This window comes from Jaculus jaculus, chromosome 17 (genome assembly GCF_020740685.1).
Source record: "Jaculus jaculus isolate mJacJac1 chromosome 17, mJacJac1.mat.Y.cur, whole genome shotgun sequence".
Taxonomy (NCBI): domain Eukaryota; kingdom Metazoa; phylum Chordata; class Mammalia; order Rodentia; family Dipodidae; genus Jaculus; species Jaculus jaculus.
In genome coordinates this window covers 52,647,644-52,669,225 of record NC_059118.1, presented here as the reverse complement: position 1 = coordinate 52,669,225, position 21,582 = coordinate 52,647,644, and the positions used below count along the sequence as shown (strand labels likewise).

Here is a 21,582-nt window from a genome sequence, read left to right as displayed (position 1 = left end):
TTGTCTGTCACCTAAAATACTTAACATCAAATACATATTTTATATAATAAATTGCTTACATGTTTTTCAAAAATTGGATTAACTTAAGATTTTTATGTTCTTCCATATCTCTCACTGGAGGTTTGAACTGAAAGAACCTGATAACCTCAAAAACAAATTATCCTCCTGCTGTTATCAGCAAGATGAACTTAAATTTTGTACCAGAATAGTTACTAATAATTCTCATTAGCTTGTGAAGACTAACTCAACACTCCTCAGCCTCTTAGGTTGATGGCAAGCTACGAAAAATTAAAATCTGTGTATATGGTTCTCCATTAGTCAACACAGGGCCACCGGATCTGCTTTCAAAGACATGAAAGGTGTGGCTCAGGGGCAACTGATGTAGGGACTTCAGGGGACACTTCTGGTGGAAATGGCTTAAGAGGAACTCACGTTCGGACAGTAGAGGATGATGTGTACTGTCCACATTCAGTATGTTCAACCAAACCTCGAATATGACTGAATGGCTTTAAAGCCTAATTGAATATACTCTTGATTACAAGAAGTTGCAACAAGCTGTCTTAAATTAATAAATATGTAGAGAGAGGGTTATGTTTTACAAGAGCTTGTGGGCCTGCTGGTAGAAATGAATGGTTAAACAGCAAGTTGATTTTTAGAAAATATATCTTTTATAATTATATGTGGGTGAGGTCAAGCCATAAAACATTTTTTAATGTTTTTATTTGTGTGTGTGAGGGAGAGAGAGAGAGACACAGAAACAGAAAGGAGGTCCATGGCATCTTTCCACTGCAAATAAACTCCAGACACATGTGCCATATTGTGCATCTGTGCGTCTTTCTGGCTTTTATGTGGGCATTGGGAAATCCAACCCAGGCTGGCAGGCTTTGCAAGCAACCCACGAGCGGTCTCCCGAGGCGCGAAGTCACTAATCAATCAAAAATTTTTGTAATTGGGGGCTGGAGAGATGGCTTAGTACTTAAGGCATTTGTCTGCAAAGCCAAAGGACCCAGGTTCAATTCCCAGGACCCACAAAAAGCCAGATGCACAAGGTCACCAGATGCACAAGGTTGCTCATGCATCTGGAATTCATTTGTAGTGGTTAGGAGGTCCTGCTCGCTCGCTCTCTCTCTCTCTCTCTCTCTCTCTCTCTCTCTCTCTCTCTCTCTCTTTCAAATATGTAAATAAAATATATATATTTTAATTTTGTAATTGGAATAGAGGTAAATAGATTCTGTGCTTAAGCGAAGGTAGGGGAGGGGGAGAGAAAAGGAGAGTGGGAATTAGAGAGAGAGAGAGAGAGCGAGAGCAGAGGAGACATTGATTGTACCCATCCTCCAGAATAATAGGGAGGAAACAAAAGTTGGGTCATTGTGAATCTCTGGGATTAACAATTAACACTTGGTCCTTTGAAATACAAGGCAGGATGTGAGGGACACAGAGCCCTACCTTTCAGTGATTGTGAATAGTAATTAAAGCTACGTACACCCCCTGCCCCCACCCGAGTGCTAGATTTTTATTGTTTAATTGTATTTTTCCTCTGGTTTTTCTACCTCTTGGTTCTCCCAGCTCTTCAGGCCCAAGGAAAGTCAGAGGCCCTTTTCACTCTCCAAGTCCCCCAGTGTCCAGTTCCGGCTGATCTTGGTCCCAGGACTCTGAGAGCAGACTGTCCTCTCTACAACTCGCCCCAGGCTTTGAGGTACCCCAGGTCACTTGCCTTGTCACCACGGCCTAGGGCAAAAAAAATAGTAATAAATAAATAAATAAGCAAGCTGCGTGGTCGGCTTTGGAGACCCCACGCAGATGCCTCCTCGGGAGCACCTCCCCGCTCTGGGCCCCTGGCGGTTCCCTAAGACAGCCCAGCAGAGTCCGCGACACCGGCCGCCAGGCCTCCTCCCGGGCCCCAGCGCCCGCCACCGAGCCGGAGCCCGGCGACCCAGCGCCGCGCCGCGCCGCGCCCGGGAGAAGCAGCTGTTCCCAACAGCTGGGGGGCGGCGGCGCCGGGCGCCCCAGGTGCTGTCCGGGCCAATCGCAGGCGTCCGGCCCGCCCCCTCCCCAGCCGGGCGGCGACCCCGGGCCCGCGGGGGAAGGGAGCAGAGCGGTGGCGAGCCGAGCTCCGCACCGGTTGCTCCCGCTTCCGCGGCCCGAGGGGAGGAAGGCAGGGGAGGGAGGCCGGGAGCCGACCCCAGCCGGAGCGGCGCGGAGCCCCCGAGCCAGCCCGCCGAGGCCCGCCGCCGCGCGCCCAGCCTCCCTCCACCTCCGCGCGGGGAAGCGCCGTCTAGCCGCCCGCCGAGGACCACCCTCCCTCGGCTGCTCCGGGACGTCTCCCCCACGCTCGCGCCTGCGACCCACCCGGAGCGCGGCGTCACCCGCACCCTCGGGAGGCTCTGCGCCGTGACCGGCAGGGGGGGCGGGAGCCCACAGTCCAGGCAGCTCCCCCGAGCCGCGGGCGCCGCCCCCGCGCTCGCCCTCGGCCCCCGGCGGCCGCCCCAGGCTGCGGGAGACGCGGAGCGCGAGGACCGGGCGCAGCCGCTGCCCGAGCCGCAGCCGCAGCCGCAGCCGCAGCCGGAGCCGGAGCCGGAGCCCGAGCCGCGGGGCGCGCGCGAAGATGCACACCACGCAGAAGGACACGACGTACACCAAGATCTTCGTGGGAGGCTTGCCCTACCACACCACCGACGCCAGCCTGCGCAAGTACTTCGAGGTCTTCGGCGACATCGAGGAGGCGGTCGTCATCACCGACCGGCAGACGGGCAAGTCCCGGGGCTACGGATTTGTAAGTTGGGCGGATGTTGGAGGAGGAGGGGGGGGGGGTGCGGCAAAGAGAGGGTCCTGGCTGGGGTCACGGAGGGCTGACCGGGAGGGATCGGAGCTTGGGGTGCGTGCGGGGCTCCGTGGGACCCTGCTGGGCGCGGGAGCGGCTCAGCTGAAACTTTGCGCGTGGCGGAGCTGCGGGCGCGAGGGCCGGAGCCTGCCTTGCGGGGGTCCCGAGAGGACCCCCACGCGATGCCGTGTGCAAGGGCCCGGCCGGGCTAGGCTGGGCCGAGAGTGTGTAATGACTGCCGGATTTGGGGTACGGAGGGCCCGGGATCTGCACCATTGCATTCCCGGATTGGAAGTGCGCTGTTGCCTTGTTGAGGGGGAAAAAAAATGCGTGTACCTTCTGGTGTTGCAGCCAGGGTTGGGAGGGGATCACTTCCCCCCACCACCTTGAGACCTTGGCTCTTTCCCCTCTTGTCACACCCCCACCTTTTAAATTGAAAAGGTAGGTTAAAAAAAAAAAAAAAAAAGCTAATCCTCTGGCTGTTTGCCGGACTGAAACAGCACATTAAGCTTCCTGGAGATTTAAACGTGCAAATTCAGCTGCCGAAAAGAGCGGTGAGCCTGAGCCCTGGGAGCCGGACAATCGCTATTGTCGCTGGGGAGTGTTTGCTGGTGGGGAGCTCCGGGCCTGATGCGTGGCCAGACTTTCTTTCTGAGGCCAGCTGGGAACCTAGAGGGGCGAATGGGGAAAGGGATAAGTCCACAGGAGTTGTTGTTGTTTTTTTTTTTTTTCCACTACCAGATATCTTCTAGGCCCCACACTAGCAGCCTTGAGACTTGAATTAGGAGTGGAGGGCTTCTTCCTGTCTTTTTATCTTCTATTATTATTTTTTAGACAGAGGATGAAGGAGCAATGTCTATCTCCCGGGGGGAGGGGGGGATGGAGGGAAGGAAAGAGAGAAGTGACTTAAACATTTTGATACTCGGTTTCCTTGGGAGTTAACTGAGAGCTTTTGTATGTATGTCTGTGTGTGTTGCTAAGGTCACCATGGCCGACCGGGCTGCTGCTGAAAGGGCCTGCAAGGATCCCAACCCCATCATTGATGGCAGGAAAGCCAATGTGAATCTTGCATACTTAGGAGCAAAGCCAAGAATCATGCAGCCAGGTGAGCATATCCTCCCCCTCCCTCGACTCCCCACCACTCAAAAGTCGTTGGGTCCCCCTGAGGATCTCTAGCTGGTGTTTGGTTAAACTCTATCCATGCCCGTTATTCTACCAAGGCATTGAAGATCCATGAGAGTGGTGAACATTCCAGTGGGTAGTTGAAATGTATCGATGTGCAAAAACAGATTTTAGGATTTGAGTAGTCTGCACTGAGAGAGCTGATTCATGTGTTTTCTATAGGATGATGCACATCTGTAGTCTGCTTTCAACTCTGCAATATTTAGGTGACCACTTGTAGCTAAACATGTGAACTATGCGACCCAGTTTGCCAACTCCAGCTACGGTTCAACTTAGTGTTGTCTCTAGTCACGGTTACACTGTGTTCAGACCTGGAGGTGTCTGACCTGGGAGAGGCACGGTGTGGGTAGGAACGCATTCACATGGAGTCTCAGAATATCAGCAGTCACAGAAAATAGGAAGCCCTCACCTACTCATGTTCCGGATTTACAAAGGAATGCTCACTTGGAGATGAGAAGTAGTTTATGCAGGTTGGTGTAGCTGCTTGTTGCCGAAGGGGAGCAGCCTTTTGTCTTGAGGGGGTGGGGTGGGATATAACTTTGGGGATTATTTACCCTACAGCCTTTTGTATTTATCTAAAATAGTTGAGAGTTGACAGTTGAGCAAACGTCATCATTTCCTTGAATAAGTTTACTTGCATGATTTAATCATGCCCTCTTCATGAGTAAATCTTTCTGTCTGAAATTTTAGAAAGAAGTTGACACTTGTGTCCCAGTGGATTTAATGGGTAACTAGATTGCCAAGAAAGCAAGTACATGGAGAAATACCCAAGGGTATTCAAAACCATGTGTTTCTCCCAATGCATTGTGCATATATACTAGCCTCCCCAAAATAATAGGAGAGTGTTTTATGAATTTTTAACACTGTGAACTGTAAAACCCACAGTCCCAAAACATTCCAGGATTGCAGAGACTTTTTAATATATATACATATGCACACACACATACAAATAAATAAATCATGGGTCAGAACTCTATGAATATTTATAAATGGAATTAAATTGTTCCTCGTCTTACTTATCTCAAGAGTAGTTTTCTCTGTTCTAAATTTTCTAAGGTCTTATTTTATGTCTGTCAACTCAACATTGAAGAAATTTTTGTTTCCACTTTTGGTTTATTAAAACCTTTATTTGGAGGCAAGCATGGTGGTGCACACCTTTAATCCCAGCACGTGGGAGGCAGAAGAGGTAGGAGGATTACTGAGTTTGAGGGCAGCCTGGGACTACAGAGTGAGGTACAGGTCAGCCTGGGCTAGAGTGAAGACCCTACCTTGAAAAAATAATAATAATAATAATGATAAATAATTTTTTTAAAAAACTTTATTTGGTATTAGTGACATGTTTATGAAACTCACTAAAAAATATGGGTTACGTTACTTAGTTTACTTATATAGGGAACATGTGCACACATTCTCTAAGAGCGGCTCTTTGATTAATCACAGACCTGCTTACGTTTCACATGTAGGACTAACGAACCCTAGCCATGCACCAACGGAGACTGTAATGTGTTTTGTTGTTAGGTTTTGCCTTTGGTGTCCAGCAGCTTCATCCAGCCCTTATACAAAGACCTTTTGGGTAAGTCAATGACCAGGCCCTCCAAAGTTGTAATATGACTGCCATTTGTTAACCTGCCTCCTTGTTACAAACAGACAAGGTCAATAGGTCACAGAATGTTCCCGATGGTACATATTTACACGTGCTTATGTATTTTTTAATGCTGATACTATAAATATTTTTAGATGAGTCAAGTTATCTGACCAAGTATGCAACCTCCAAACCAGCCAAATGTTGAGTTTATGATTAACAAAACCAAACCAAAATCCCAGGTATGACTTGTGTATGAGACCGTCATGTCCCCTCGCCTTATCTACTATTCAACTTGACTCAATTTTATTTATCTCTTTCTAACCTGACAGGGCTCGTATACAGTTAAGCTAACTGATGAGAAGGATGCCATGATAAGAGGTGGACTAGTTCTGTTTGGAATTAAGCTCTGTAACCAGTAGACTCAGACACACGAGCTCAGATGGTGATTAACAATGCATGGATGTTGGTGGTGCTGTTTTATTTTCACAATAGTCCATAGACCTCCGTGTGCTGTATTTTATTTATTACAGTAATGAAGTGGTGTTGATAGCTAAACTGTGTGCTTTGACTTAATTGAACAGAGCTGTAGTGAAAAGTGTTTTCTATTCCTCGGGGAAGGGGCTCTTTGCCGTTTGGTTTTGGTGGTGGTGTTTTTGTTTTGAGGAGTGTTGACTTTTGACTTTGCCATGGGAAGCAAAGGGCCTTTCCCCCTCCCCCTGCTTTTAAGCTTTTTTAGCCTGTGACTTCTATTTAACCATATTTTTTGTAGTGAGTGCTAAATTGTGTGTTTTTTTTCTCTGTAAGAATCCAGATTTATTGCTTGCATGTCCTAAATTTCTGTTTTATGGGACAGTTTTGGGGAACGGGCTTCTTTCTTTTGTCATGTGTATCTACTTTTAGGTCTTCTGATTTAAAGCTTCAACAATTCTCTTCAAATTTCATTAACACTCACCAGTTTGGGCTTTGTTTTGTTTTTTGCCCCTTAATTCTTTTTTTTTGTTGTTGTTGTTGTTGGTGTTTTGAGTAGCATAGTACTAACTTCCACCGATGAAACCTAACAGGTGAACCGCGCATATTTGCTTTCTCTGAGTCCTGTCCTTATCAGCTGTCTCTTTTGAGGTCCCCAGTTTCCTTCCATTCAGATATGCTGTGACCGGAAGGTCACTTGTAAGTTTACCTTGAACACTACAATTGGTTTTGGCTGTCTTCTAACTGATCAGTAGTCCTGAAACTCTTCCAGTTCTTTCTAAAATGACCTAGTAGTTCAAAGCATTTTATCCTCAGCTCCGAGTTCTTCCCTAGCTTAGAAACTAAACATTTGCATGTGGAGCATAAAGGCTGGATCTGTCTACCTGGATGGCTGTCCACCACACGTCTCCAAAAGTTTAGCTCACAACAAGATAAGTAATGACTTGAAACCATCAAGTTACATTTTCAGTGAGCACTTTGGTATTACCCTCTTACTACTTGAACATATCAGTAATTCATTCTTATTGCCAACCCCAGCTTGTTTTGGCTGTAGAAGAATCTTCTGTCCATATCACCAGAATCCTTCACAGAAGCACAGCTATGTATCAGCGTGCCACCCAAGCCAGCGTGGGGTGGCCGCAGTGCCAGGCGGATAGGCTTGTTGCTGCTGACATTTCACTGGTAGAGATTCTCTGTTTAAGGTAGGATTGGGGAGAAAAACATACATCTGAAGGAGTAACAGTGAGCTTTGTCCTGTTCTCACACCAGTCTTGGGACAGTTATAAAACCAAGTCAATTCACAGGTAACATTGCGTGTGTGGGGGGTGGGGGGCGTGTATCACTTAGTAAAATGGACTGGGCATCAGTTTCAGGGAGCAAGAAGAATACAAAGCAGTCAAGAATCACTCACTGATAAGTGAGTTGGTGTTGTTTCAAGTCTAAGAGCAATTCAGAGTCAGTAAGAAAAGAGATGGGCTAGAAGTGTTGGTAAGGCTGTGGGGAGGACTGTAGGCTTCGACGAGATGTAGACAAGTCAGTGTGTCTTGGACAGGTTAAAGGGACACTAGGTGAGTCTAATGGGTATATGATTGAGTAAGCATAAAGGCTCAGGGGAGGACAGATTGGACGAAGGGAGAAGATTGTTCTTTGAGAGCTAGCTGTAGATCCTGGACTGGTTTGTGTCCTTGAGAAAGTAACAAAATGAGAACCATCAGGATAGCATGTGTTACATGACAATTTTAAATCATGTCTGTTTTGACAGTAACCTTTCATTTTTCATACCTTTTATTTTTCATATCTTCTGATATGAACTGTCTTTATGAAGAATGGTATTATTCCTGCATGTATAAATTGTTTGAACTTGAGATTCTTGTTTGAAATAGATTGCATTCTGGGTGGACCAAGTCAGGTTTCTCTGGCTTTTGTTTGTTTGTTTGTTTGTTTTGTTTTGTTTTTAAGGGGTTCTCAACAGCGCACTAATTCCAAATCTGTATCCAACAAATCACACCTGGTCATCTTACATTCTCTTTGAATGCCATATGTTCTTATTTTAGGCCTGGAGGGAAACATGAGAATTTTTGGTTTTACTTGTTTGAAATTCTAGTGGGTAAACTATCATTTTTATGTGGTCCTTAAATGGCGCCTAGACTACCTAAGGTCTTCGAAGACAAAAACATTGGCCTTGAAAGAATTTCTGATTTAACACAGTGGGTAGATATAGAAGAAATTGTGGACTTGCTGAGTCGCTTCTAAATTGTTGTGATTGACAGAAACATTTTCTAATTGAAACTTTTGGAGAGGACCGAGTAGAAATTTGTGGGCCAGTTGTGATCATATTGGCCATGTCCTTAAACATTTACTGAGTACCTGGTTTCATGCTCGAGCGTGATCCTGTGTTATGTATTTATATTGTCCACTAAAGGCCATGAGAGACTGTAACTACCATTCACTGAGCATTCGCTAAATGCATAGTACTGATAAGGGGTTTTCATAATACGTAATTTAGTTCTTGTAGTACATTTGGTAGGCAGTGTTCTTTCTGGTAAGAGTGAGGGCTAAGTGCAGAGAAGTTAATGAACTTCTCCCTGATCACAGCACTGGTAAGTGTCAGAGACTGATTCTAAGTTCAGCATCAAGGTCTGCCTCACCTCCGAAGCCATGTTCATTCCTTAGTGCTGTAGCCAGAAAAGGTGTGATAACACTCTCATCATCTAGTAATAAAATACCCAGTGCTGGGAAGGGAAGGGCTGCCCACGTGGTTTCAGATAAAGGGAAAGATGCACTCAGTCAGTGAGCAGAGGAAGTCATCAGGCCCACATTTTGAAGGAGGGTGAAAACAGGGCACTGTTTTATTAAGCATCTATCTTTGCAACACTGAAGATCATCTCACTAATAGTGTTAGTTCATACACAGCAACTTAGGACTGAGCGTCTTCATGTCTTTCACACATGAAAAATGTGAGGTTAGAATCTAGCAGTCTATGACATGGTCTCATGAAGGACCCAGTTAACTTGAGTTCAAGGAAAGATGGGGAGAAATACTCGAAAGATATTTCAGAACCAGATGCACAAAAGACCTGAATTGATGCCACTTAAAGGTGGTTTGCTGCAGTGTTCGGGGCCAGTGATTCCATTGAACCAATGTATGAGACCAAGGTTGGAAGAACATGTTGCCTTAAAGGCCACCAAGACTACCTTGCCATGGTGGTGCAATCCCAGCGTTCTAGAAGTTGAAACAGGAGAATCACAAATTAGAGGCCAGCCAGGTGACACAGAAAATGAAGCAAAGCCAAAAGTCGCCATGAGATGTCAGAGAAACTTGAAGAAAAGTATATAAAAGTAGTTCTGTTTTTTTAATTTTTCATATTTTTATTTATTTTCAAGGAGAGAGGGAGAGAAAGAGAGAATGGAGACGCCAGGGCCTCTAGCCACTGCAAACGAACTCCAGATGCAGGCACCACTTTGTGCATCTGGCTTTACGTGGGCACTGGGAAACAGAACCCGGGTCGTTAAGCTTTGCAGGCAAGTGCCTTAACCACTGAGCCATGTCTTCAGTCCTAATTTTTTAAAATTACCCAGAGTATTGGATTGGCTCCTGTGCTTTTGGATCTGCTCAGTGTGAGCATTCTGTGGTGAATTGTGGATGGGATTCTTTGTGAGTTGTGGATGTTCTGTGGTGAATTGTGGAGATTCACTGGTGACTTGTGGTCATTCTGTGGTAATTGTGGGTTTCCTTGGTGAATTGTGGATGTTACATGGTGACGTGTGGTGATTTATGGAAGTTGTGTAGTTAAGTGAAGGAACAGACATGGTAGAATTCTAGTAGGCGGGACAGTCCCCAGTCGCCTTGCTGGGTTCCTTATGCTATTAAAAGACTCTCAACACAGGATTTGCTTCAGAAATTCTACCTCGCCCTTTAGTCTGCTTCTGCCTTCATTCCTGAACTGAGATGCATTAGATTCTCCAAGGTCTTCTGGTTCCCAGTTTCTCTTAGCCTTAAAGGACCCTAGGCTTTCATTTTCGTTCCTGGTCTTCCTCCCCTTTGCCAGACTTTATGCAGGAATTGGATTTTCCAGAACAATATATTCTCATTGGGTGGCTTTATCAAATTAAAAGTAGTTGTTATCATAAATACAGAGATGAGGATTCTATAAATATCTCTTCCCTTGTTTTAAGGCATTTTTACACATACACATGTGCACACACATAGTTTATCCTGCCTTTCAGTAGCATAAACATGTTCAGCCAACTGCTCTTTTTGAAGGTACAAGCCTAGCAACTACCATGTTGTCTGTCCTCATAATTCTGGGAGTACATAAGGGGTTAAAGCGTCCCTATCAGGGAGGTTCAGACTGGCTGGTCCTTGCAGCTGATAGATGTTTTACTTTGGCCTTATAAAGACATTTTATCCGCTGGAAACCCTTGTCGCATGACAGGATCAAAAATAGCCTGGCTGCAGCCTCTGCTATCCGTCACCACATGTAAACTGGCAGGAGAAGAGGCTCTCTTAGCTGTGTCTGCACATTGTGGACGTGTCGGCTATGGGGACGGCATTTTCTACAGCCACACCTGTTGCCAGGGGTGAGCCAGTCACCTGATCTGCAACAGAGTTCTGAGTGTGCATGACCACATGTCTGGTTCCCTCCAAGTGCTTAAGAACATCTCTCAAGTGTCCTCAAAACACTTGGTAATGTTGTTTCTGCCAGCACTGGGAAAGATCTATACTTGTAATAAAAATGATTGTGTGTGTGTGTGTGTGTTTTATCACGGGTAGTCAAAGTTCATGCCCTGTGTGATAAATTCATCCTTTCCTTGGATGTTCATTAATGAGTGCTTCCAGTAGAATTCTGAAAAGATGCAGCAGATCACTGTTGTTGAAAGACCTGACTGATATTTGCTTCAGATTCTTCAAGACCTGGTTTATTTGTGCTTGTACTCTTTATAAATGCTGGTGTTATATTTTTAGAAAGATAGGGGGTTTGATAGAGATTATTTTAAAGAAAGACAAAAATAAATCAGATATTTAAGGTAGTGTTTTATAAGTGTGCAGTAATGAATTGCAAAAGTGACCGTTGAAATGCATGGGACTTTTTAATACCTCTTGTGATTTGTTTTGTTAATCACTTTCTTAAGGCAGGGTCCTTAGAATCTGTCTTGTGTGTGATCCGTGGCTGTGTAATTTTAAAAGGTCCTCGATTTTTGTCTCACTTTCTTGGCCTTTTACAGGATAATCCATAGTCATGCAATATTCCTACAAAATATTAACCAACGGGGCCGAGTGAAAGCAGATATGCTAATAAGCATATTTCTACTGATTAGAAGGATGGCATAATAGTTAGCTGATGCATGCTTCCTTACAACGTACATCCTTAAGGTTTCTGTTGGGTTTGGAAATTTGTGGTTGTATTGCCCTGTTCCTACTGCTTCCTCCAACCTCATCATTTCCCTAAACCCTTCTGTCTGTCTTGCATAGAGATAAACAAGCTGGCTGATCCTCAGTTGCCTGATAGTCAAACAGGTTTGATTGACCGTTGTGTCCTTATGGATTTTATGGAAAGATTAAAGAGAGAGAGAGACACTGTGCTGCACACCTCCTTGGGAATCACTGCCATGAGTGTTAATAGCATTTTTGTAGCTTCCCACCACAGCCTCTGTGACAGTGAGCTGCACTACCATTCGTTTGAGAAGTGTGACTCTGCTGTGTGTACCACACCTGTGAACTTTTAAACTCCTTTTTTTTTTTTGTCGCCTGCTTTTTGTAATTATTATTTTTAATAAGGGTGACTGAGGTTGCAGAGAGATTAATGTGTGCTGAGTCTGCATAGCAATTTCAAATAGGGTTGCCATGATAATGAACGTTCGGACTTTTCAAAAATGTATCACCCTTTTGATAGCCAAGCTGTCTACCCCACAGGATTGCTTAATCATGAATACCTCTTGAGTCCTGTGTAAATGGCTATGAAGTCTTTTTACTTGTTAACCATTTTCCTTGTATGCACTCCTTACAAAAATTTCTAAAAGTCCTCATGAATCCAGTGTGAAATTTCTCTTCTCTGCATGGGCCTGGTGAACCTTGATTTATTTCCCAAACTTTGCATAAAAGATATTTAATATCAAGGCGGTGATGTCATCCTGATTTGGTCTTTGAATTCTCTGGAGGGTGCTTCATGACACAGGCCTTGAATGAACCATTGAAAAGTAGATATTGTGGCAACCCTATGTTGATAGTAACCACTAAATTTGAGTTTGTCTCATCTCTGGATGATCGCTGCTACGACAGGTGACCGCTGCCTGACTGTGTTTCCCATTTGTTCACAGGATCCCTGCCCACTATGTGTACCCGCAGGCTTTTGTGCAGCCTGGAGTGGTCATTCCACATGTCCAGCCCACGGCAGCTGCGGCCTCCACCACACCGTACATTGATTACACTGGAGCGGCCTATGCACAGTACTCAGCTGCAGCCGCAGCCGCCGCGGCTGCCGCTGCCTACGACCAGTACCCGTACGCAGCATCCCCAGCCGCCACAGGCTACGTGACCGCCGGGGGCTACAGCTATGCTGTCCAGCAGCCCATCACCGCCGCCGCACCGGGGACAGCTGCAGCAGCAGCTGCAGCAGCAGCCGCTGCAGCTGCTTTCGGCCAGTATCAGCCTCAACAGCTGCAAACAGACCGAATGCAATAGGGCAGCCATCTGATCAAGCCGAAGGAGTTTCTCTTTCTCTCCCAGTGTTCCAGTGTTTAGTAGTTAATAAGAGAGTTAACATTGACTTACCAGCTTTAAAGAGAGAGAAGAGAGTTGTTGCGAAGCAGATTTGTTTTTTTTTTTTTTTCATACTCCAGGTAACGTTGCAGAATGAGAGAGGGGAGACAGGGAGGGCGGTTTTGGAAGTCAACCCAAAGAGCCTAGACATAGAAAAGCCGCTGGGAAATGATGGCAGGGGGTACCAATGGGACTTCACTTTTGTAAGGGGATTTTTATTTTTGCTCTTTTTATAGTATCAGGGAAGCAAACTGCCTTTTTCAAGTTAGAAAATGCTATGTGAAACTTGTTGAACCAGGGAATCCAGAGTGAGCAATATGTAGCTTGAATTATGTTTAAAGAAGATTTTCTTTTCTTTCTTTCTTTGTTTCTTTTTCTTTCTTTCTTTTTTTTTTTTTTTTTTTTTTACAAACAAAAGGGCAGAAGCGCTGGTTGCCATTTTCAGCAGTCACCGTGGCCTATAGGACTTTTTCTAGGCAGAAGGTAGTAGTTATGCTATCTCAAACACGGGCACGGAACAGTCAGTCCAAGAGCGTGGCACTGGGAACAGTGGTGGACAGTACCAAAGGTAGCTTCTCATCTGTCCTGCGGACAAGTGGGACCGTGGAACAAGTGATGTGGAATTAATGGTGCAACAGCTGCACAGACAATCAGCACACACACAGTTCTGGAAAGAATACATCACTTGTGCTTGTTGGGTGAGCTCGTCACATGCTGATCCCTCTCCCCATCCTGTTTCAATTTTGGGAAACTTGTATCTGCTGGTGTCAGCAGCTCTGGTCCCTAAGTGGGATCAGCTTTTTACTACACGACCCTCCTCTTTCTATTTACTGTGTGGACTGGGGCTTACGCAGAGAGGCAGGCAGAGCATGCGGACGCTAAGTCCTTAAGAACGGTCTTAAGGACATCCATTTCTTCCCCTTTTCAAATCATTTTACACTTTTTAGTATCTATTTCAGAGTCCTATTTAAAACTATTTATTAGTGAGTACAGTACCTGAGACAGCAAGGTTATTGGCATTTCATTTCTTCAGTGGTATCAATGACAATGTGGTTTATATTGTGCCTTAATAGTAACGCTATTTAAGATATTTATTTTTAAGTTTTACTATGTTGCACTCTAAAGAAAGGAACTTTAGACGTGACACTGTAAAATTATGTATTCATCTCATGGCATAAATTATTTAGTAGGTCTAGATGTAGCATATTAAATATTAACCTATTCAACTAAAGATGTTGACTTGGATTTATTTAAATTCATATGTGCACTGTATTAAGAGGGTACTCCAACATTAACACATTTGAGTTTATTTTAGTCTTGAGACTTTTTTTTTTTAACAAACTCCATTGCTTAGTTCCATGCTTCCTTCTCTGATTTTTGCTTGTGGAGATCTCATTTATCTGTGACTCATGACCTTACCACTATTCTTACGTAGTTTATGTAGTTTAAAAATGCTGCTTTAAAATTTTTCTTCTGAAACTGCAATACTTGCAATTTTTATTCTTAAACTAAATTGAATACTATTTTACACTGTATTGGATTTTTATACTTGAACAATTTCATACAAGGGAAGACAGGTTAGCATTTTTACAGACTTTCCCCATCGTCACTGGATTTAAGTATTCCCCTACTAGACAGTGTTATGTAGACATGACTCTCCTGTGCAAATTATTTATTTGTTGTGTATATTGCTTTATAACATTTCAGATCTTCTAATCTATTCACTTGTATTAAATATAATTTTTAAAAAAACTTCTGTTGTTTGGGTTATTTCTAATTCTACAGTAAAATGAATGAGTACTCTTTGTAATGAAGCCTTTTTGTTTTCATTTTGCAGAGTGCCTCATGTATCCTAGGCTCACCTTGAACCTTTTGTGTAGCCAAGGGTGACCTTGAACTTTTGATCCTCCTGTCTCTCCTTCCTGAGTACTGGGGTTACAAGTGTATGTTTCACCACACCCCGTTTATACAGTGGGGAGATGAACCCAGGCTTTCCTGCATGCTAGGCAAGCTCTCTACTGAGTAAGCCACATTCTTCCCCTCCTGCTTTTTATTTCAAAACAAACAAACAAAAAAACCCACCTAGTTTCAGTAGCCACAATTCACATCTTTTTCAGAAACATAAAGTACTCCTAGAGGCCCTGTTTTTATACCTTTAAATAAATTTCATATCTGCCGTACCTGTAGCACGTGGCATAGATCATCACTCCCCAAAATGAATCCTGAAGGGTTAGCCATGTATCTGAAAATTGGTGAGCTGAAGATGGCTTGGAAGGAAGGGCTTCACAGCCAATCAGAAGCTGAGTCAACACAGTGGGTATGCGATCAGATAAACTGAGGTTTGGAAATAGACTCTGACTTCCTAACCATAGTAGCAGATCAAATTGTGTGTGTTGGCTGAACTGAAATGCTAATATTGAACCCAGGCCTCTCCTATGTTAGGCAAGTGCTCTACCACTGAACTCTTTATTTTATGAGAGGGCCTCACTAAATTACCTAAGTTTGCCTTGCTCTCTTTCTTGAGCCCACGTAGATGCTTTTCCTGCCTTACCCTCCCAAGTAGCTGGGGTTATAGACCTGCACACCAGACTTAGCTGTTGTTAGTAATCCCTCTTCTATGACGTTGTCGTGGATTTCCTCTTTATCCTGTCATAACAGTAATACCAGCCTCAAATAGTCATTAAACATTACAGTGCACCAACCCTGGTTGTTACAGAGCCAAATATGTAGGAAGTAAATGCGGCGGCTGCAGTGCCCTATAGTGACAGCTAGTCAAGAAAAGTCACTTATGGAGAACTTTGGCTTTTTAATTTCTGGCTATAACAGTGGATAATGCCTGTTAAAGTGTGTGTGCAAACATCAAGTGACTGTCATACTGACTGCCTGAAGGTAGATTCATTATGTTAATTATACAATGGACTGGTTGTTGCTCTTGGTCCTAGAATGTTCCAGATCCCTGATGTATCTTCTTAAACTTCACTAGCTTTTGGTAAAAGCAACCGGAAACTGACAACAGGTTCCATATCTTTCTTTCTACCTTTACCATCGCAGATATCCATCAAAATTTCATACTTTAATCACCTTCAGTTTTCAAGCAACACTGACACCAGCATATCTCTGCATGCCACAGTATCTAGGAGCAGTAGAATTTTGAAGCTAAATTCCCTCAATGCTCCAGTGACTGATCCTGAAGGATGTGTTTTAATTTTTCAGATTTATGAAAAGAAGTCATTGTCCTCAGCATCAGCTATTGCTGAACTTGAAGGAATATTTGATTTATTGACCAAACATGAGTCAGTCAGTTCTGAAGAAAATTTGTCAAAAATGGCCTCTGGAGAGCTAGAGAAATGGCTTAGTGGTTAGGGCATTTGCCTGCAAAGCCTAAAGGCTCATGTTCGACTCTCCAGATCCACACAAGCCAGATGCATAAGGTGGTGCATGCATCTGGAGCTCAATTGCAGTGGCTAGAGGCCCTGGCACACCAATTCTCTATCTCTCACCTTCTCACGTAAAAAATAAAGGCCAGTCTGTTGGGTTTGCCTCAAAGGAAAAAAAAAAAAATGGCCTCAGGAAAACCTGAAGTCCAGCCAGCCTAGCTGGGGTGTTCCTTAGGGGTCTTCTCTGATGGGCAGTAATGGCATGAACAGTTCCATAAGATAGAATTGCTACTATGCAACGCTAATGCACACATTTCTGAGAAGGACTAAGTTGATAATATCTAATCAAGGGAAGAGAGTACCCAAGACGTAATGTCTTCACTGGGCTGGCAGGCTACTAGTATTAGAGAGGTGGAGAGAGCAATGTCTCAGACCGTATGTGCTACATGAGTGTGTGTGAGTGAAACTATACGAGCATATGCGTGTCCACACATGTTCATATGTGTGTACAGCTACATGTGTACACATGCATGTGGAGATCAGAGGACAACCTCAGATGTCATTTCTCAGGTACCACCCACCAGATTCTCTCATTTGCCTGTAACTCAGCAAGTGGACTTGACCAGCTGACCCGCAGTCCTCAGGGACCCAGTCCCCTGTCTCTGTCTCTTATGGTGGGATGATAGGCACACCCACCGTACCCAGACTTTTTGTATGTGGCCTCTGTGGGTTGACCTCAGGTCCTCACACTTGCAAGGCAAGCACTTTACCGGTTGAGAAATGACATGATCTTAACCTGCTCTAAACTGGGAAAATGTGAGTTGAAAGGACCCACCATGAATGCTATTGTGTACTGGAAATCCTTACTACAGGATGTTAAGAGGTGAATAGGGCGTGCTCTGTCTTCACGTATGAATTTATTTTTTAATATTTATTGTTTAGCTGAGAAAGAGACAGAGACAAAGAGGCTGACAGAATGAGTGTGGGTGTGTCAGGGTTTCCTGCCACTACAAAAGAACTCCAGGCACATGTGCCACTTAATGTATTTGACTTTATGTGGATACTAGGGAATCGAACCCATGTGGTTAGAGTTCGCAAGCCAGCATCTTAACCACTCTGCCACCTCTCCAGCTCTCATGAATCAGTTTAATCCATTTATGCACTTCATGGGTCAATGGGTCAGTCATCTCAGGAGTGGGTCAATGCTGCAAAAGCCATCTCAGCTGCCTTGCATGTACACCCTCCTGTCTCTGGCCACATGATACCCTGGAGTGTCTTGGGACACTGATAGCAAGAAGGCCATCAGCAGATATGGCCCCTTCATGTTGGACCAGAACCATGAGCCAAAACAAACCTCTTTCCTTCTAACATAGCCTGCGGCATTGCATTATTAGCCACAGAAAATGGACTGACTCACCAACTTTCTTGATAGGTGAGCTTTTTAGAAGCTCTAAAGTATCAGATCAATGGAAATTATTAGACTGGGGTAATATGTACATATTAACTTGGTCACTGTTTTCAATCATCTCATAAAATGTCCCTTCCAAAGAGGAGCAAAATTGTATTTCTTGGTGCTATCTTCGTTTTATCCCAGCCACACAACAGCCCAACTTCCTGTACAGTAGCAGCAGCACAAAGATAAGGTTGAGAGAGAAGCTACTCAGCCAGGGGAAGGAGACGTCGTCAATGAGCAGGTTTATCGGGTACACTGTTCCCTCCCACACAGCCGCTGTGTTTAGTCCCCTTCTCGCTCCCGTCCAATGTTCTTAATTCCCTCTGAGGCTTGAGAGCATTCATGAAGGTGACAGCTGAGGTTTGGGGGGTCAGAGGTGAAGATGAACAAAAAAGGAAGAAAGAAATGCGTTTTCATGCTTGCTTTCGTCCTCTTCTCCTTCAAGAGTTCCAGGCTGTTACCATGGAAACTCTAACTTTGTTTAGCTTAAGCTCTTTGTACAAAAGACATTCATTTTAGGTGTTTGTTCTGAGTTGGATTTTAGAAGTTCAAAAGTGACTTTAGCTAGTTCACTAACTAATATTACAGGCTTTTTAAAAGTTACATTATCTTAACGTGATAATTGAACATACTTGTGGAGTATGTTTTGTAGCATGTCCATGTGGCAAAATAAGCAAATTGGATAGTCAGCCTATTTATCATATTTTAAATATACTCTATTTATTTATTTGAGAGAGAGAGAGAGAGAGAGAGAGAGAGAGAGAGAGAGAGAGAGAGCAGAGAAAATGGACACTACAGGGCCTCTAGCCACTGCAAATGATCTCCAGACACATGCTTCACCTTGTGCATCTGGCTTATGTGGGTCCTGGGGAATTGAACCTGGGTGCTTTGGCTTTGCAAGCAAGGACCTTAACCACTAAGCAATCTCTCCAGTCCCATGTCTACCATCTTAATTACTTTTTTGTAGTGAGAATCCAAATGCCGTCTGTTCTAACTTTTGAAATATACACTGTGTCATATTGTAATCTCCCTAGTGCATTTGAACACAGACCTTATTCCTCATACGTGACTTTAACTCTGTACTTTTCACCAATCTTCCTGTGTCCCAGCCTTCCTGATGACTACCTGAACCTCTGGTACCCTCCATTCTCCCCTCTATTTCTGTAGCATCAGCTTGGCTTCCACATGTGTGCGAGAATACATAGTATGTGTCCTCATTGTGTCTGGCTTGCTTCACATTGTGACCTCCAGGTCCATCCATCTTGCTGCCAATGACAGATTTCATCCATGTTTATAGCCATATAGTGATAGTAAGCTGCTATCAATCTTGTACTCACACATATGTATATCACGTTTTAAAAAATCCATTCGTCTGGGCTGGAGAGGTGGAGCAGCAGCTTGCCTGCAAAGCCTGGTGGCCTGGATTCAATTCCCCAGTACCCACACAGAGCCAGATAGACGCACAAAGTGGTGCATCCACCTGGAGATCGTTTGCAGTGGCAGGAGGCCCTGGGGCACCTCTACTTCTCTCTCTTTCTCTCAGTCACTCAAATATATAAATTACTAGATAATTTAAAAACTAGAGTCTGGGTTTGTGGGTCTAGTTTCTGAGCTTATCTCATACTGGTAGAGTGGAGCTGCCATTTCTACGAGACTTTAAAAGCTCTACTCAGCTATCGATGGACACTTAAGCTGACTACATCTGGGTTGTCATGAGCGGGGTGGAAATACAACAAAAGTCAGACACCTCTTGGAAAACACTGATACTAGCTCACTTTCCTTTGTCACTGAAGTCACTGGGTTACCAGGTCCTTTGGTAGTTGTTGACTTTTTGAGGAGCCCCGATGCCATAGTCCACAGTGACTCATTCCATTCCCGCTGACCGTGTCAGAGCTTCCTGTGCTCCACATCAAGCTGGAATGGAACAGAAGGCCTCGCCCATGCTCTGCAAGTGCTCCACCCAGGGCTGCCTCCCCAGTGCACTGCTTTTAAATTGGAAGGGGGGCAATGGCCTTTCTACCTGAGGGGTGCTGACATCTTGCTAGGAGTTTCATTATATTCTGATGATTGCTGATGTTGAGCATTTGTCACATACCTGTCAGAAAGTTCAAGTTTGAAGCACTAGTCACAAATCATAATAAGGAACAAGGCAGAAGCTGGGGAGAGGACTTGAAAAGTGCTTGTTTTGTAAGCATGAAGGCCTGAGTTCAAGCTCCAGCAGCATGTAAAATGCCGGGCATGTCTGTGCCTGCTTGTAACCCCAGCGTTGAGGAGGCAGTGAGGATTGCTGTGGCTCCCTGCTCAGTCAGTCTTTTCTTCTTTTTAAACTTTTTTTTTTAAAAAAGATTTATTTTGTTTATTTATTTATTAAAGACAGAGTGACAATGGGCGAACCAGGGCCTCTAGCCACTGCAAATGAACTCCATGTACATGCGTCACCATGTGCTCCTGGCTTACGTGGGGACTGGAGAATCGAACCTCAGTCCTTAGGCTTTGCAGGCAAGCACCTTAACTGCTAAGCCATCTCTCCAGCCCTGCTCAGTCAGTTATGCAGAAAAGGGGGAGCTGCCGTCTTACAAGGGTCTCTGACTCAGGTAAATGAGGTGGAAGAGTGATATGGGTGGACCCTGGAGGTCCCCTATGGCCTCCACATGCATAAGCATAGGGTATGCACATCTGCATCCCACACATACACACACAAAGGAGAAAAAGATGGTTACGTATAAGTCTTTTAGAATTTTTAATAAGGAAAGTGTGCTTCCAAATGAATTCACTGTCTTGTTGTGAAATCTTAGGTCCTTCTTGACAAGAGCATCTCCAGAAATAAATCTAAGAAGTTCCCCTCTCTCCTGTCACTTGTCTCCTAGAAGACAAGGGCCATTGTCTTTTTTAACCAATATTCCCCTTCTAAGCCATTATGTGCTTTAACTGTTTTGGAAGGTACACATTGTTTACCATTCTGTCACTGACAGAGGCAAGTCCAGTTACACTATAGCATAGACTGGGCATAATCTCATTGTTTCTATTCGTTCGATTGCTCAAATAATGCGATCACAAAAGGAAAAATATCTGAAACTGACTTCCATAATGAGTGTTAAGTAGAAAACCACAGTTTTCCAAGTAGAAAGCTGCATGTCAGCTATCTATTGAAATGATGCTCATCTGCCAGTCCCTAGAAGGGCTCAACTTGTTGACTTTTGAAATGTTCCTTGCTCTACCACTTGTCCTTCTAGATGGCTCAGGTGAGGACAGAGAAATACAGGGGCTTCTATTTAGAAAACCATAGAGTACACAGTTTTACATTCACCTATGCACATCTTGAAACTTGAGGGGAATAAGGCTGCAAGGGAAAATGATGAAGCAAAGGGAGTTAATATCAGACTCATCTCCTAAAAACAGGCAGAAGATGAGGTGAAGGAGTATGCGTCACATGGGCTGAACGATGGGAAGTGAGGCTTGCCACTAAGGAGCCACATGAGGAAGAGAAAGTGCGTTCCTGAATGATAGCATTGTCTAAAGTGCAGTAACTACATGGTTTCCTTCTGATTTTTTTAAAATTTATTTGAGAGAGAAAGGGAAAGAGGGGGAGAGAGAGAGAGAGAGAGAGAGAGAGAGAGAGAGAGAGAGAGAGAATACAGGGTGCTAGGGCCTTCAGCACTGCAAATGAACTCTGGACATGTGCGCCCCCTTGTGCTCATGTGCACCATTGCGCACTTGTGTCACTGTGTGTCTGGCTTACGTGGGTCCTGGAGATTCAAACAGGAGTTCTTAGGCCTTGCAGGAAGTGCCTTACTCGCTAAGCCATCTCTCCAGCCCTGATTCTGACACTTGAGATAAAAACTTAGAACAACAGCTGAGTTTTTTTTTTAGTTTCAGTTGATAAAAAATAGTTATATTTATGGAACAGAATGTGATGTATTGATATGTGTATATAACC

General features: G+C 44.3%; 1 protein-coding gene across 2 annotated transcripts in view; it reads left to right on the top strand.

Annotated features, from left to right (window-relative positions):
• The first annotated feature begins 2,579 nt into the window (after positions 1–2,579).
• The window catches only part of LOC101601471 (cyclase associated actin cytoskeleton regulatory protein 2), a 314,827-nt gene continuing 295,824 nt past the window's right edge, over positions 2,580–21,582 (top strand). Inside the window, exons 1-4 of one of the 2 annotated variants that reach the window (XM_004667934.2) lie at positions 2,580–2,773; positions 3,803–3,926; positions 5,522–5,576; positions 12,374–13,123. In XM_004667934.2, coding sequence (XP_004667991.1) covers positions 2,606–2,773; positions 3,803–3,926; positions 5,522–5,576; positions 12,374–12,737 — 711 coding nt within the window. In that variant the 5' untranslated portion in view covers positions 2,580–2,605 and the 3' untranslated portion in view covers positions 12,738–13,123. Of the gene's footprint in view, positions 2,774–3,802; positions 3,927–5,521; positions 5,577–12,373; positions 13,124–21,582 lie in introns of those variants that run through there. The other variant, XM_045137016.1, reaches the window with a different exon arrangement.